At 41.7% G+C, this 16,378-nt stretch overlaps 1 protein-coding gene across 1 annotated transcript in view; it reads left to right on the top strand.

Annotated features, from left to right (window-relative positions):
- LOC311246154 (DNA repair protein XRCC1-like) overlaps positions 1 to 16,378 on the top strand; it is a 118,684-nt gene that overhangs the window by 84,208 nt on the left and 18,098 nt on the right. Inside the window, exons 14-15 of the mRNA XM_084336265.1 lie at positions 4,270 to 4,406; positions 4,746 to 4,836. Coding sequence (XP_084192391.1) covers positions 4,270 to 4,406; positions 4,746 to 4,836 — 228 coding nt within the window. The remainder of the gene's footprint in view (positions 1 to 4,269; positions 4,407 to 4,745; positions 4,837 to 16,378) is intronic.

Here is a 16,378-nt window from a genome sequence, read left to right as displayed (position 1 = left end):
ATTCATAATCCAGCAATAATGGCTGCAGACCTGCAAGCAAAGTACAGCAAGTTGGCAAAGGAGTATTCCAACGTAAATCACATTTTCACCAGTAAACGTTAGTCTTCCATCTGCCGGTAGCTCATGCTAGCTAACCTAGCTAATGTTAGCGTAGTCACTGAGCGACCACCTCGTGTACACAATTAATGACATGTTGCGGACAGCCATATCGGTGACAATGTTTAGCTTTTAGTGCCAAATGATAAGAGTCTGAAGTGGAGTCTCAAAAGAGAATATTGAATAGTAACTTTGATGCAGTAGCTTGTGTGTGTGTGTGTGTGGGGGACTGGGGGCGGCGCCGTTGTGCAGGACGCGCTTATCGGCTACTGCCATCGGCACATTCGAGCTTATCGGCCGATAGGCCGATTGCAGTCAACAAGGCACTTATCGGCCGATACCGATACCCGACCGATACATCGGTGCACCCCTACTGATGAGTCAATATGGTAATTAGAGACACAGACCCATTGATACTAACCCGTATTACTATAAAACCATGCTAAACACAGAAAAAAGCCATTTATAATGCATGGCCCCTTTAACTGGTTCTGCGCCAAAAACGAGTATACTCGTTATTGCCCGCCAATCTAATAACGCCAACAACGACTTTACTAGTTTTTATGATTTGTTATTTCCTTTATTTGCTATTGGCATTCATAATTCATCCAGGAAGGCTCCGGGAGTCAGTTGGACCCTGTCTGATATTTCAACGCCTCAATACCGCCGCCTGGTGGATTTCGGGCGAGTTGCACTCCACTCTAAACCGGATGTGGCGCTCTGTGCATCGAGGAAAATCCTCTGGCAGAGCTATCTTGTTATGTTGATCAAGACAAACACTCGAGTGCATTTGATCGCTTTCGAGACGCAAGAATCAATATGCTTTCGGCGTTTATTGCATCATACAAACGGAAAATGGATCTAGCGGATCGACATCAAATAATTGGAATTTTTTTTCTCCAGACGCATCGGCCACAGGTAAGAAGAATCTAACGTTAATTCCACCTCGATTGTCCATTTATTTCATTGCAATCCATCTGCTCAATGTATGATGTCGTACTAAGGAAAGCCGTTACTGACAATCAAGGAATCGTAAACGACCCCCCCCCCCCCCCCTTTCCTTCACGCATGATGGAGCATAATGTATACCGAGCATATGCATTTGAATTTTTTAATATAGCGTGTATAGGAATGAAACACCAATCGATTATGTGTAATATGCGTCGGGGCCTATAACTCGCGTTCTAGGAATTACTGCTATACACTCCAAAAACATACTTATATTCACGACGGTACTAACACGACAATGTATGAATGGAAAACGTTTCCACATCCGGAACGATAGATACCCAATGTTGAATGGGCCATAGTAATGTCGATATAGCTATAATATTTAAAAAGTTATAGCCCTGCAAAGAAGGTGAGCGACTCCATAGGCTTACAGCACTGGCAGAGAGTGGTATAAGATGGGCAAACTGCGTGGCACAGAATGTGTTAACATCGGTGCCAGCCAGTATTATTAACCTGAATAATGGTGCCAGTGTCAGTAATATTCATCTTAACATCGGTGCCAGTAATATTAACAGGATAATATCACGGTTATGTGGTCACGGTTTTCGGTTCAGTTTGATATACATATATATATATATAAAAAAAAAAATGTAACACTCCAAAAATTTAAACATGCTTCTCATTTACAAAAAAAATAAAAGGTTTACAGCGGTTTGCCTTAAATGTGGCAAATGTTTGGCACACAAAGACCGAACTGACTGAAAATATATAGGTTACATTTGTCTAAGTATTAACTTAGTGCAAACAAACAAAATAATTAAACCTTTCTATTTTTGTGGCCACATTATAGACAAAGGCCATCAACATAAAGTATTCATATGCTCAACCAGCACTAGACTTTCCTTTCTTTAAAATAAACACAAAAAAACAATGTCAATGGGGCGGCTAAGTGGCGCAGTGGGCAAGGCGCTCACCACTAACGCAGGAGATGCTGGGTTCGAGCCCAGCTCTCGGCGTTGCTACCAGCTTGGCTGGTCGTTCATACTAACACAATTGGCAGTGTTAGGGGTGGGAAAGCTGGTGGGTGGGGATTGGACGTTGTGGACAGCGACTACTACAGGTCGGTTGCTGCGCCTGTACGCGTGAATACTTTCGGCAGCCAACATGCCCTTCCGCGTTGCTCTGATTGGCCGCGCGCATGCGCATGAGCCGCAACACACTCCTCTGCCAGGCAGGAATCTTAACGCAATTTATACAAATGGAAGTATTGATTTCGTCGTAACGAATCATTAAAAATATATACCGTTGACTGGAATATGTTGTGCCTTTACACATATGTTGGATTATGTAATTGGTTTGTCATGACAAACCAATAAAAAATCGCGAATTAACCGGTGGCTACAACAACACACAGTAACTACATGCATCATTGTTTACAATGAACGGTGGACGATTTTTTATTGGTTTGTCATGACAAACCAATTACATAATCCAACATATGTGTAAAGGCACAACATATTCCAGTTAACGGTATATTTTTTTAACTCGTTTTTGGCGTAGATTGTGTTAATGGAAAGATTAGTTCTCCGCTTGAAATTAAAGTGCAGATATTACACTCGGCTGTGTCGTGTTATTCCACAAGTATACATGCGAGTCCTCTGTATTTGTGAGTGTCTGTATTGTTAGCTCCGTAGCTCCACCATTATCCGCTCCTACGTAGTCTGCTCTGCCTGCCCTGCGTACCTGTCCGTGACCCCAGTACGGTGGCCTGTACTCTGTCACCTTTTTCTTCTTTGAGCTTAAAATAACTCCACACAGCTGACATGACCGTGGCACTCAGGTTTAGCTAACGCTAACGTTGTTGTCGGACTACTACTGTTCATGTGATGGCACGTTTTACGGCATGTATCGGATTGGAAAATACTTCCTGTTTTTCCGATATCCGATCCTGTGAATTTGACCAGTATCGGACCGATACTGAGTATCGGATCGGTGCCATCCCTAATTTTGATCACCGCAAATGTTGATAAGCAATTACAAATTTGACCCCCCCCTGCCCACACACATGCACACATTTCTCAGGTATTCAAGCCAGGAGAGAGCGAGAAATCTCCATCACCTGCTCCAAGTTTCTCGATCGCTCAAAACTTCCCACATTTTCTCATATTCATCCACTCTCCCCATTCTCCCATCTGCTATCTACCACGATGTGTAGGCCTGCCTCGATAAGCAATAAATCGATTAATTGCTGCGATAATTAAAATGAATGCAATGATTTTGACGGGCGCGATTAATTGCTATTTGCGCGTTTGTTTTAATGAGGCGGAACCAGTGCCCCTTGTCAGTCACTGTCCGTGTTGGGAGGCGGGCCGCTGACGTTACTAGAGTACAGCACGGGAGCTCCGTGGGGCAACGCCACATAGCTTAACTACATTTCTCAATAGTGTTGCTCCTTTTAACCAAGTAGCATTATTTGTAGTGTAACGTTAGCTATTTTTAGACCCAAGTAGTTACTCGCTACTGCCCGGAGAAACTGGACTGCTAAATAAAGATGAAAGATAGAGCTTTGATTCTCATTCCATGCTAACAACATTAGCTAAATAGCTAATAAACGAAATACAACGTATAGCATAGCTACAAGTACAACACAGAATAACGTTAATACAATTACATGCATCATTGTTTACAATGAACGGGTGGGGCTAGTCAAAGGACTGGACACGGGGACAAGTTAAACATGAATTAATTTATTATAACACTCCGGTAGTTTCGAGTCGTGCTGCAGTGCTTACGCACCACAGCTATTCTATACTGCTTTGACGCTTCCTCCTCATCGTTGATTGCCTGTAGTAGCTGCATCTAACGTTAGTAGCTAACGTTAAAACTAACCTAAAGTTAGTTGTTCACCAACAATTTGTTTTATCATTAGCTCAAAAACAGAACCGGACGAGACAAGTTGTCGGCTCATAGGTTCTGCTTAGGATAATCACAACAATACTTCCGGTCCGGTCGGTGGGCTTCAAAATAAAAGTTTTGGGAAATACATTTCTCCAAAAAAATTCTCTAACCGGTCGCAATAATATCGCTTATCGCGATATTTTCGGGGGCAATTAATCGCCCAGCAAAATGTGTTATCGTGGCAGGCCTAACGATGTGTGTCTGATTTCCCTGATTTCAAAGTTGCCTGCCTTTTTATTTGATCTTTCATTCTCTCACTAATAGGGTGGCCAGCGAGAGCAGACACAAAAAAGTAGAGAGTGAAAGAAAAAGAGTGAAAGAAGAGGACCCGTACGGAGGGTCGACGGACGAGAACACAGACGTGGAGGCAGAGGAAGACCACCCCATCCCGGACCTGCCAGGTCCGTCTGTCCCATCTCTTCCCCTGTGTGTCCGTCTGTCTGTTGTATCTTGTCAGTTTGTCTTTCATTTCATCCCTCTGCCCTCCTCGTCTCATTCACATTCAAATGTATTGTTTTCAGAATATGAATATCGCCTCTTTCAGCCATTGCTACGCACAAACATCAAGATTGTTAAATTGTGTGCAATTTTCTAAATTTATTAAATTTTACCCACTGCTCTCTCCCTCTCATCCCTTTTCTCAGGAAGCAGTAATGGTTGCTGTTGTACAATGCATTTAATCTCATTCTCTCTCTCTCTCTCTCGCTCTCTTTTTCATCCCATGTTCTTGTCACCTCTAGACTTCCTGACTGGAAAGCGCTTCTTTCTCTACGGCAAGTTCGCCAACAACGACAGACGCCTCCTGCTGCGGTACATTGTGGCGTTCAACGGGTAGGGAGCGCTGCTGCTGCGTGTCTGTGGACATTAGACCTGTCCCCAAAGCCTGTTTTTGGGATTTGAACTTCGCCAGGGTTTTTAGATCGGACATTCGAACCTTAATTTTTAATCATGCAAAATATTTGCTCCTAAATCATTTTTCTGGTTCAGTACTGTATAGTCTTGACTTTAGGCACATAGTGCACATTTACGCATATAACGTAGGCAAAATGTGCATATTGCTGCGGTTATTAAGAGTAGTAGTAACTACTTACTGGTCACGGGAGGCTTCAATAATGTTTGGATGATAATCCATTTTGTGAATCTATTTGTTGAAACATCTTTGTTGGCCGACGGCTCCTGCTATCTTAACGTTAGCCAGCTAAACGTGCATAGCTTAATTAACGTGCATAACATACCTGTGTAACGTTAAGTAACTTGTGTTCCCCTGGAAAAGTTCAGCATCACTGCATACACTTGGTTTAATCCAAACGTCCATTCGGAAATGTTGTATTATGAAATAAGAAGGGTGAGTGTGAGTCACTCGACTCTCTTTTTTGCATGCTTGATTAATTTCCTGATAATGTATGATGGTGACCCCTCCTCATCCCGACTAGACTTGTGTTGTTGTGTCTGTGTTCACGCGTGACTTTCGAATTATTGTCAACACAACTTAGTACTGTGATATTCTGATATATATCCCATTCTGATATATATTTTTAGTGTAAAATAAATTAAAAACAAATGAAAAAATATAAATACATTTTAAAAAGCGGCGGTTCGAACCCATTAACTCTTTCTGCGCCATACCCGACATTTCTCGGGTTTCGCCGCCAACGGTTGATTGCCATACCCGAGATTTTTCGGGTTTAGACCCTTTGATCTTTTTCCTTTGATCCCCATTCTAAACACTCACACGGACCTCCCTGTATCTCCCTTGCACCGCTGCCTACGTTAAAATTGCAATGACGATCGAATCCCGCCAGGTGGCAGTATCACTTACCTTTTGAACTGGGATAGTTTGGTGTGGGACCACTTTAGTGTGGGGAGTGTCTGCAGGAACTTCTCCCCCTCAGAGGGAATCAGGATAGAGCAATCACTCTGAGATTTTATCGCCCAATTTTATCGAGTAATTGCGATCGCGATGGGATCACTGGGATTATTCTTTCTAATAATAATAATAATTAATTTAATTTATATAGCGCTTCTCAATAACCCAAAGTTGCTAGAGTACCTTCTGCTAAGGTAAGGTCTATTCTATGTCTATTTTACCGAACCTAAAACATGCTTTTGTACCGATCACAGCGTCGTCTTTTACCGAACCTAAAACATGCTTTTGGTAACGATCGCAGTTTCGAGGTAAAACGACCCCCCCTCCCCCTTGATGATTTTGTGAAGAAACATTTGGAAATATTTGGAGTTTCAGGCGAGCAACCCGAACGATTTGGGCATATGCATATAAGACGTCATATCTCGCGATCCAGAAAAAAAGACTGGATTATTTTGGAAAGGGTCAAGTTTCAAGTTCAAGTTTCTTTATTAGTTGTCATCAGTGATGCCACAGATTACTTGTAAAAGTAATCTGATTACTGATTACTGATTACTCCTTTAAAAAGTAATCTAAGTTACTTTACTGATTACTTGATTATCAGAGTAACTTAGTTACTTTGAAAGTAACTAGGTTACGAAGTCGTCGTCGTTCCCCCAACAGTTTTTTTTTAAACGCTTTATTGAAAGTGCATAAATAGTTTTTAACTTGTTTCTCTGCACATAACGTAAATTGTTAAACTAGTGCTTCAGCTTCTGTACCATCAAGTATGGTAAAGCAACAGTCTATGATGCTCACAGCATTAGAGCAGCCAGCCAGTGGTTTTACAAAACCAGTGTATCACATCTAGGGCTGCACGATTTTGGGAAATAATCGAATTGCGATTATTCTGACAGATATTGCGATTGCGATTTGCGATGCGATTATAACGTATTTAAACTAAAATTACAAGAAGAATGTTGCTGCTTTCTGTAGTCGGGTCCCAACTGCAAAATTACTGTATTACCCTGTATTATACACTTTTACTATCATGTAGACTATTCTGCTTTGTGTTTACATGTGATGTATTTAGGGATGGGAATCGAAAACCGGTTCCCGTTGGGAACCGGTTCCTAATTGGCCGATGCCTGGAACCGTGTGGCTCCTGTGACTTTCGATTCCCTTAACGCTGCCAGGTTTTTCCTACAGTTGCGCGCGTTAGCATGTAGCCATGGCAGACTCTATTTGATTCCTTAAGGGCTTGAAATTGCCTGGCTTTTGGTCATATGCTCCCGAAATGCTCCCGCTGTTTGGCTACTTCTATGTGCAGTGAAAACTACTTGAATGCTTTAGAACATAGTCATTGATTTAGTTTAGGGTGTGCTAAAATTAGCCGCGGAGCTATCGCTAGCTAACGTGAGCTAACGCTATTTAATCAAGCTCACAAAGAGAGATAAACAGCTGACAGCGGATAGTACAGGTACAAATACAATAAAACAGCGGGTGGGGACTGTTGTGTAAACATTGTACTCTTTAGTTCACATATAATAAGAGCCGGATTGTTTATTTACTAAGTCTCTACTCTGAGTCCGTCAGACAGGAAGTACCATGGTGCAACATACAAATGTGTCCGTGTAGCAACACAAGCCAATACCTACAGGACAGGGGCCCGGGGAGGGAGCTCTGTGTGTCTGTGTGTGTGTGTGTGTGTGTGTGTGTGAGAGACAGAAGTCAGAGGAATAACGACTGTTATTCAATAGATTAAATTAGTTTAAGAATAAAAAAATAAATACATTTTAAGAGAATCTCAAATACATTATTTTATTTAAGTGTAGGCTATAGTTAATATTTTATTTTTTACAGTTTTTGTATTTTTCTGACATGGTAAATGGCTGCTTTTTTATATAGCGCTTTTATCCAAAGCGCTTTACAATTTGTTCCTTACATTTTACCCAATCACTCACACATTCACACAACGACGGCAACCATGCAAGGTGCCAACCTGCTCATCGGGAGCAGTTAGGGGTTAAGTGTCTTGCTCAAGGACACATCGACACGCTGCCCGGGAATCGAACCGGGAACCTCCGGATTGCCAGACGACTGCTCTACCTCCCGAGCCACTGTCGCCCCTGACATGGGGGCTCAACAATAAATGACAATCAGAAATGTCAAGTTGCATGTTGTTATTCTAACCAGCTTAGTTCTGTTGCATTTCCAATTTATTTATTTAAATTATAAATTGATCAGGTATCGATAAGAGAATCGATAAAGAATCGAATCGATAAGCAGAATCGATAATGGAATCGTATCGATAAAATCCTATCAATTCCCATCCCTAGATGTATTGTATACATGCACATTTATTATGTTCTTGTGTGATGTATCGCACATTTTATTGCTGTGTGATGTATTGCAAATGTTATTGCTGTCATCTTGGCCAGGTCTACCTTGCAAAGGAGATCTTGTATCTCAATGGGACTTCCTGGTTAAAAAAGAAAATAATAAAAAAATAAAAAATTGCAGGCTTGGCGATTTGATAATTGCATCATTCCAAATCGCGATTTCGATTAAAAAACGATTAATCGTGCAGCCCTAATCACATCTAACAAATGCAGGCTGAACTATTCAATTATATCAACTGTAACTATTAAATTGTTTTTATAAATGTCTCTCTATAAACATACAATCAGTCTCTCTTTAACATGTAAATTAACTGTAAATCTGGCAAATAAGAGCTTTTGCTCTGCCACCATCAAATATACATTAATCAAAAGGGAAAGAAACAATCTCTCTCTTTTGCTGTTGGACATCCGAGTCCTCCTGTACCTAGTCGAAGCGTCGGCTAGTGTTGTGATTCCAGATGATTTCAATGCAATTGGATGTGCTGTTTTTAGCGGTAGACAGTATTTTGTTTCCTCCGCATATGAATGTTTTTTTCACCCGGCTTAACTGACACAAACGTGAAGTAGTGATTGAGGCTACGTTTAGACGAGCGTTTTGGGATGGAAGTCTGAACAGAAACCGCAATCACTTTTAATTTTGCGTTTAGACAAGCGTTTTGGGGTGGAATTCTAATGACGGAGCCCTGCTGTCACACGATTGGCGCATATGTCACATGACGTGCTGTGAAGACCCGCCCTACTCTGCCTCTGATTCGCAGACTGTGGATGGGGAATGTGATTGGACCAAAGCAGAGTCACTCACAGACAGAGGGTCCAGTCACGCCGCGGGACACATTCTTGTGTAACCCTTTCACTGCCACACGACGTCACTCCCAAATAAGAAAAACAGCTCAAAATGTATTTTTGACTGTCGAAAACAAAATAAAATACTGCATTCCGCCTGCATTATGAATTTATGATGAGATAGTAACGAAATAGTAACGCACAGCCACTTGGACAAGTAACTGCAATCAGATTACTGGCTTTTAAAGATTAACGCGTTAGATTACTATTTTCGGGGAAAAGTAATCAGATTACAATAACGCGTTACTTAGTAACGCGTTACTGGCATCACTGGTTGTCATACAGAAGTACAGAATACTTTTATACAAAATGCTTCTTTCTGTTACGCTCCAGAGACTGTGCTAGACAAAAATAGATAAGTATAAAATAAGTATAGCAAGTGTAACTGAGGGGTTACAAAACCCTGACTGTATTCAAGATTGTGATAGATTAAACCACTACTACATATTATTATTATTATTACTTGCCAAACAGTACAGTTAATTATGGTAGACACTCAAATAGACGGCCCGGTGACAAGGAGATATCATTTACAGTATTTATTATTATGCAGAAGATACAACTGATAATTACTGGGTCGCTCTTTTATGGCGAATGATATTAGAAAGTCAGAGATTAGCAAAGTCAGTGGGAATGAATAATTCCTAGGCTAGGTATACTAGACCAGACGCCGCCTGGCGTGGGATGGCAATATAGGGGGGCAAAACGAGGGTACAGCTGGAGACTGGTGATATCATCCCACAGAGTTGTAAGCTCCAAAGGAATGAAGAATGTACGGATACTCAGGCTGGTCACTTGAAGAAAAGGGGTTCTCATACGGATCCGGTCTTTATAATCCAAGTGCTCAGTAGCAAGGTAATAGCTGTAATCCAATGCCCGATAGCAATGATGATAGCCAGCCAGCTTCGTCCACGAAGCTAGCCCGATGTTGAATCTTCAGGGTAGTTAAATCCAAACGACGAGGGTATTAACGATGCTCTTCTCCACGGTACTACGTTTCCACAATCACTATAATCCAACCAATAATGGTTCTACAATATCGCCGCGGTAGGTTCCAATGCGCACATGTCCAATAGTTCTGCTACTAGGCCCACCTCGTGTTCGGATACTAATTACTTTAAGTCCACACACACTTGCTAAGGTTCACGCTAGTTACTAAACGAACGAACTGCTTGTTAATGCTGCACACCGAACGAACTGCTGTAATACGATTCACACTAAATGACGACTCTTTACTTCACGTTAAGTTAGGTCGAACTTGACTCTGCTACACGCTAGGTTCAACTACTGCTGTTGCATTACTCCGGACGAACTTCGCGTTACTGCATTAGGTTGAACTTCACCGTTGTACTGACGAACTGCTACTGTTTGCGCCCTCCACCATATATATACTTAGAGGGCTTTCTAGTGCGCAGCCGAAGCTCTTGTCTGGAATCAATGCGCTGGCCCCAGGCATGTCTCAACTTGTCCAGACTCGTCTTTGAACTTGTCTCAGGGGCACGATTCTAGGCGCCGCCGACGTCAAGGGCATTATCCAATGAGGAAAGTGAATAATGCTATGATTCAAACGGAGGCTTAAAGGGATATAGCTTATATATATAAATAATATACAAGTTATATAAAACAATAAAACGTAGATTCTCAATGTTAATCTGGCCCTTCAGAACAGCAAGTATAAAATAGAAGTCGAGTACGTAGACAAAGCAGAAATGGGATGAGGTACAATTTAGGTACAATTTACAGTAAGGTGTAATGAGGTATGGGTTGTAGTGCAAATTCTTTACCATATATAAAGTGTGTTTAGGTGTTCTAAAGTGGGTGCTGCAGTGAGTTGTTTGTTTAAAGTGAGTGTGTGGATGTGTGTGCTGTGAGTGCATTTGATGGTTGTTACATAGTGTTATTGTTCGTTGAGCATCCTGATGGCCTGGGGATAGAAGCTTCTTCTGAGGCCATGTTGAATACAGCAACGTTTTTGTTGCTGAATGATTACGTTTGCTGTCCAGGTTAAAAAGAAACGCCGTTTTGGCAGGATAACGCGGTGTCCTACTGGCAACACTGAAATTGTGTTTCCGTTTTGGATACTCGCCAAAACAAGCAGACAATGGTGCCATGTAATCTGCGCGAGCCGGATAAGGAGCCGTTGTTGCTCAACGCCCATGCGCAGTAGAGACCCGCACCGTTATTTCCAGTGTTTACAGCAGAGCTGTCCCAAGGTGCTGCGGCTACCATGTGTTGTCAAGTTATTGTTATAAGGAGCCCAGTCCAAGCTACAACAGTCTGCATTCCCTTAACAATTGTTTGTATTGAGCCGTATTGTATTGTACCCATTCTGCAATCTGTTAAATAAAGTTTACATCCATTCATTCTGCTAGCATTAACGTTACCAAGCTGCTAGCCACAATGCTATACTGTTATACTGGCATATCCCAATCACATTAGCACGTAAGCTAACAAACTTCGCTGCTAGCCACAATGCTATACTGTTATACTGGCATATTCCAATCACATTAGCACGTAAGCTAACAAAATCGGCGACAATCTTTTTGTGAGACTAAACTCCGTTTTGTTTATTGCACTTTCTTTGCTGAAAAATAAATGCTACGTTGGCTAAATGGCAGATTGTTGATTTTGAGCAGGAAGTGTATTGGCACATTCAACTTTTCTGATTGGTTGAAAATTGCCTTCATGTTTGAACTACATCGCCACCTACTGCCACCTACTGCTTTGGCATTGTACTACATGTATATACATCACTGTGCTCAGGAGGCAAAAACAATGTCTAACTTGCCTGCCATTACGTTGCGTTCTGAAAAGCGAAACTGACCCTGGCAACGAAACGAAAACTGGCCATTAGTGTAACCGCAGCCTGAGTCTCTCTGTGCTTGCCATGAGACTCCGGTATTGCTTGCCTGACCGCAGCAGTTCAAAGAGGCAGTTGTTTGGGTGGCTGGCGTCTTTGATAATTCGCTTAGCCTTGCCCCTGCACCGCTTGTTCTAAATGTCCTGGAGAGTGGGGAGCCCCCCTCCAATTGTGCGTTCGGCTGATGTTTAGCGTGTAATAGCGCATAAACTAAAGTATGTAGAAATGAATGTTGGACTATAAACAATGCCTGTCAAATGAGCCATACTATTGTCTCCATAGCTATAATACAGAACACACGATGGGTCCGCAAACATTGCAAAAATGGTCAATAACGCTGGTGCCATTGACTAAAGATGGGTAAACAGCGTGGCAGTCAATGAGTTAATTAAGATTCGAATGCCAATGTAACAAACGAATGTCCAAACGTTCCAACGTTTGTGCTCATCCCTAGTGGACATACTTTACACTTTCTCTTGTTCCTCTTCTCATTGGTCGCAGAATAGAATAATAATAAAACCTTTATTAACCAAATACAGAGAACACACAGTTAATGGTAAATGGTGCATTTATATAGTGCTTTTATCCAAAGCAGATACAATTTTGTCTTTCGCATTCACTCACACATTCACACACTTCGACATGCCGCCCGGGAGGAGCGAGAATCGAACCGGGAACCTTTCGATTACCAGACGACCGCTCTACCTCCTAAAAGTCCACCCTGGGGCTCTATCCGAAGAACTTCAACCAAGGACAAACTGCATCGCCCATAACTACATTATGGGACAATTATATATACCCTGCAGTGTTTCCCCTACCATTGCCTTGACGGGATGCCCCGCCCCTCCAGAAAAAATTACATATATATTTTTTATTATTATATTTTTTTTTTATTAAAGTTTATGAACGTTTTTTTAAATCACTAACGTTGGCGAGCTAGCTAAATTATACATAAATCGGTTTTCGTATAAATCAATCTTCACTAAGACATTAAAACGGTGGTGGGGCACGGTCTACGGCGACGCAGAAAAAAGCTACCAAATCCATTCCGAGACAACTCCGAGAGACTGACTAGCATCGCGCGTAACAAGTCTCAGGGCTAGATCCACAAAGAATGGATTGCACGGTGCTAATTGCACCCTTACTTACAATTCATTATGAATTGAAAATGTGGGACCCTGATGTAAACAAGACGAAAGTATTTCTCTGGTCTGCATCCCCTTAACCCTTTCTCCGCCGATGACGTGTTTACACGTCTTTCCTCGCCATGCGTAATCTGCCAATGACGGGTTACGGCGTCTTTGAGATCAATATTTAATATTTTCGTCATGGTATTCACATTTCACCCACGGAGTCTTTGCTGGTGTTGTAGCACTCCGCTCAACTCTCCAACGCTTCAATACCGCCACCTGGTGGCCGATCGGCGAGTTGCCAAAACCGGAAGTGCTTAGTCCGTCCCCTATTCTGTCCGGCCACTCGCTATCGCTCGCGGGACTCTATCCAGACACTGTGCATATCGATCCATTGCCATAACTCAATAAACAACATGATTGGACGTGTATTAGTATTATACAAACCGGAACTGGATCACCTAGATCAACATCCCATAATAGCGATCTTTTTGCTCCACGCTCATCACCCAACGGTAAGAGGAGACTGGGGTGAGTTTCAGCGTTTTTCTTTACCATTTTTGATACAAACTGCTCTGATCTATACATCACCCATACTACATAAATCATTTAACGTCGGTCATTGAATTATAAACGACCCCCCCCCCCCCCCCCCCCCCATCCGGTCAACCGCAGATGATCAGTCAACACTAGGGATGGGTACCGAATTCGGTACTTTTGAGGTACCGAACCGAAACACGTCGGTACTACCGAGTATCGAATCAAGCGAGAAACTGAAAAAAATAACGTTTTTATTAATTTTTTTTTTTTACCTTTTTTTTTTCATGTCAACGTTCACACGCACAATATATGCTTACCTAGGATTTGACTTGATTCAACAACAAAGCAGTCGGAGCAATGACAAGCCGAAAACTGTCGAAATTGTAGTTATTTGAAGGTTGGATTTTTTTTTTTACGACTGAGGTAGGTAAATTAAATTTCTTGAGACTAAAGTACCGAAAAAAGGTACCGTTGGGTACCGGTATCGATTCACAGGTACCGGTATCGGTTCAAATGTGAAAGGTACCCATCCCTAGTCAACACGTCTAGGACCGTGTACAGTTGAAATGTTTTATCTGGCGTAGATCGGTATCAAACTGCATTTGATGATCTAATATGCATTTATGGCTATATCTCACGTTCTATGAAATACTGCAGAAAACGATAAAAACATATTTATACTCTAGACCGTATTATTGTATGAATGTGTGAATGAAAAAGTAAAACGTTCCTACATCCTGAACGATAGATAATTGATGTTGAATGGCCATAGTAATTTCAATTTAGCAATACAATTTAAAAAGTTATAGCCCTGCAAAGAAGGTGAACATCTCCATAGACAAATAGAGCTGGCAGAGCGGCTACAAGGATGGATATAAGCTCCGGCAATGAATGGGTTAACAATTGTGTGTATTGAGCCGTACTGTATTGTACCCATTCTGAAATCTGTTAATACAATTTTCATTGTTAATATTAATATTGTTTTTATTTTTTTATCCACTTTTTCTCCCATTTTCAAAATTTTTCTCCCATCCCAATTTCGTATCGTCCAATTCACCCCTCCCCTGTCACGAACGCTGTTTCATGCCTCCCACAAACCGGCTGCAATGTGGACTAAGTCATACATAGCACAAGTCCCCTCCGGTACTTGAGGTAACAGCAGTCGCATCTTTTCACCTGCGCAGCTCGATCTCTCAGTGGCGAGGAGTAACGCGTGGGAGGCTCACGCTGCCCCCGACACTTCCTGATTCTACTGCGCAGGCGCACCAACCGACCTGTAGGAGACGCTGTCCACAACGCCCGATCCCCACCCATCAGTTTCCCACCCCCTAATACGGCCAATGTGTATTAGTACGGACGACCAGCTAAACTGAAAGCAAATGTGGAGCGCTGGGCTCGAACAGGCGTCTCCAGATTCCGTGGCGAGCGCCTTGCCCACTACGCCACGTAGCCGCCCTCACCTTGTTAATATTTATGTATCTAATTTATGTGCAATCGTTTCATTTCAACTCAGTGTAGAGAAGAAATGCACCGATGCTAACAACCGCCTTACTGCGCGCGTCTATGACGACACTGTTGACACCACGTATCCGTGACACGCGCGCCCCGCGAAAACACTAGTAGTTTTGGGGGCCTACCACCCCCCCTGAAAAAAACCCTAGGGGAAACACTGCCCTGTGTTGTCCAAATATTAATGGATATTTATTTTTGTGTCATACCACACTTGATATGTGCGGTCAACATAATATATACACACATCAAAATTCATAATTTTCATTTATTCAGTTTCAAATATTTTAGACATCAAGTTATGATACGATGTAAAGGCTCCATTCAGTTGAATGTTTTAGTTCAAAGAGGAAAATCCATAGCTTAACATCTATCAAAATGGTTTGATGGAATTTGAGCTAGGGCTAGGCGATAAAACGATAACGATAATTATCGCGATATATTTTAATAATCGATATCTATTGATACAATTTTTTTTATTAAAATGTTTTATTTTAATTTGTTTTGACCTGCAACAGGGCAGTTTTAAAACCAGAGACAGTGGCCTTGTCTGTCTTTCTTGCTTGGGGGGGGGGGGGTTTACCTTTATTTTTAATTCAACAAACATGACCATGTTCACGTTTTAAACTCATACTGAGGCCTTAGTTTTGGTTTTAAATTGCATATCATCATTCATTTATTTATTGTCACACAGAGCAGAAGAATTTTGCCAAAACAAACACATTTCCTTTGATTTAATTATACATCAAATGATGTATGTCAAGGATGAGGGACATCCACTAGTTGCAGAACTAGCAGTCACCTGATTTTTACAGACGATGGCGCCATTGCTCTCATGAAGCAGTAGGTTGGAGGCGGAGTTTTTAGATTACTCCGGTTGCAATGCCTCGCTTGAATGAAGTTAACTTTTCACCTGGATAACGTCAACATTCAGGGTGAATGTAATGTGAGAAATTGGGATGTTTTTTTTAACTAACATTTTTTTTTGATCGGATCGGGAAAGATCGGTATCGGTAGATACTCAAATCACATGATCTGGATCGGATCGGGAGCAAAAAAATGTGATCGGGACATCCCTAATGTTAACTCCTTAGTGATGATTATCTCACTCAAACTAAGGTCATAATGTGTGTAAGCCTGGCTACACCTGTGTAAGAGGGCAAAGTGTAACTGAGGGGTACAATTCCCTGACTGTATTAATAAGTATGGTATCATTAAACCACTACTGTCTTATGTACATTACTAC

The sequence above is a fragment of the Notolepis coatsorum genome (assembly GCF_963971535.1).
Source record: "Notolepis coatsorum genome assembly, chromosome: 19".
Lineage (NCBI taxonomy): Eukaryota > Metazoa > Chordata > Actinopteri > Aulopiformes > Paralepididae > Notolepis > Notolepis coatsorum.
Note: the sequence above shows the minus strand (reverse complement) of the source record. Positions and strands in the feature narration are given on the sequence as shown.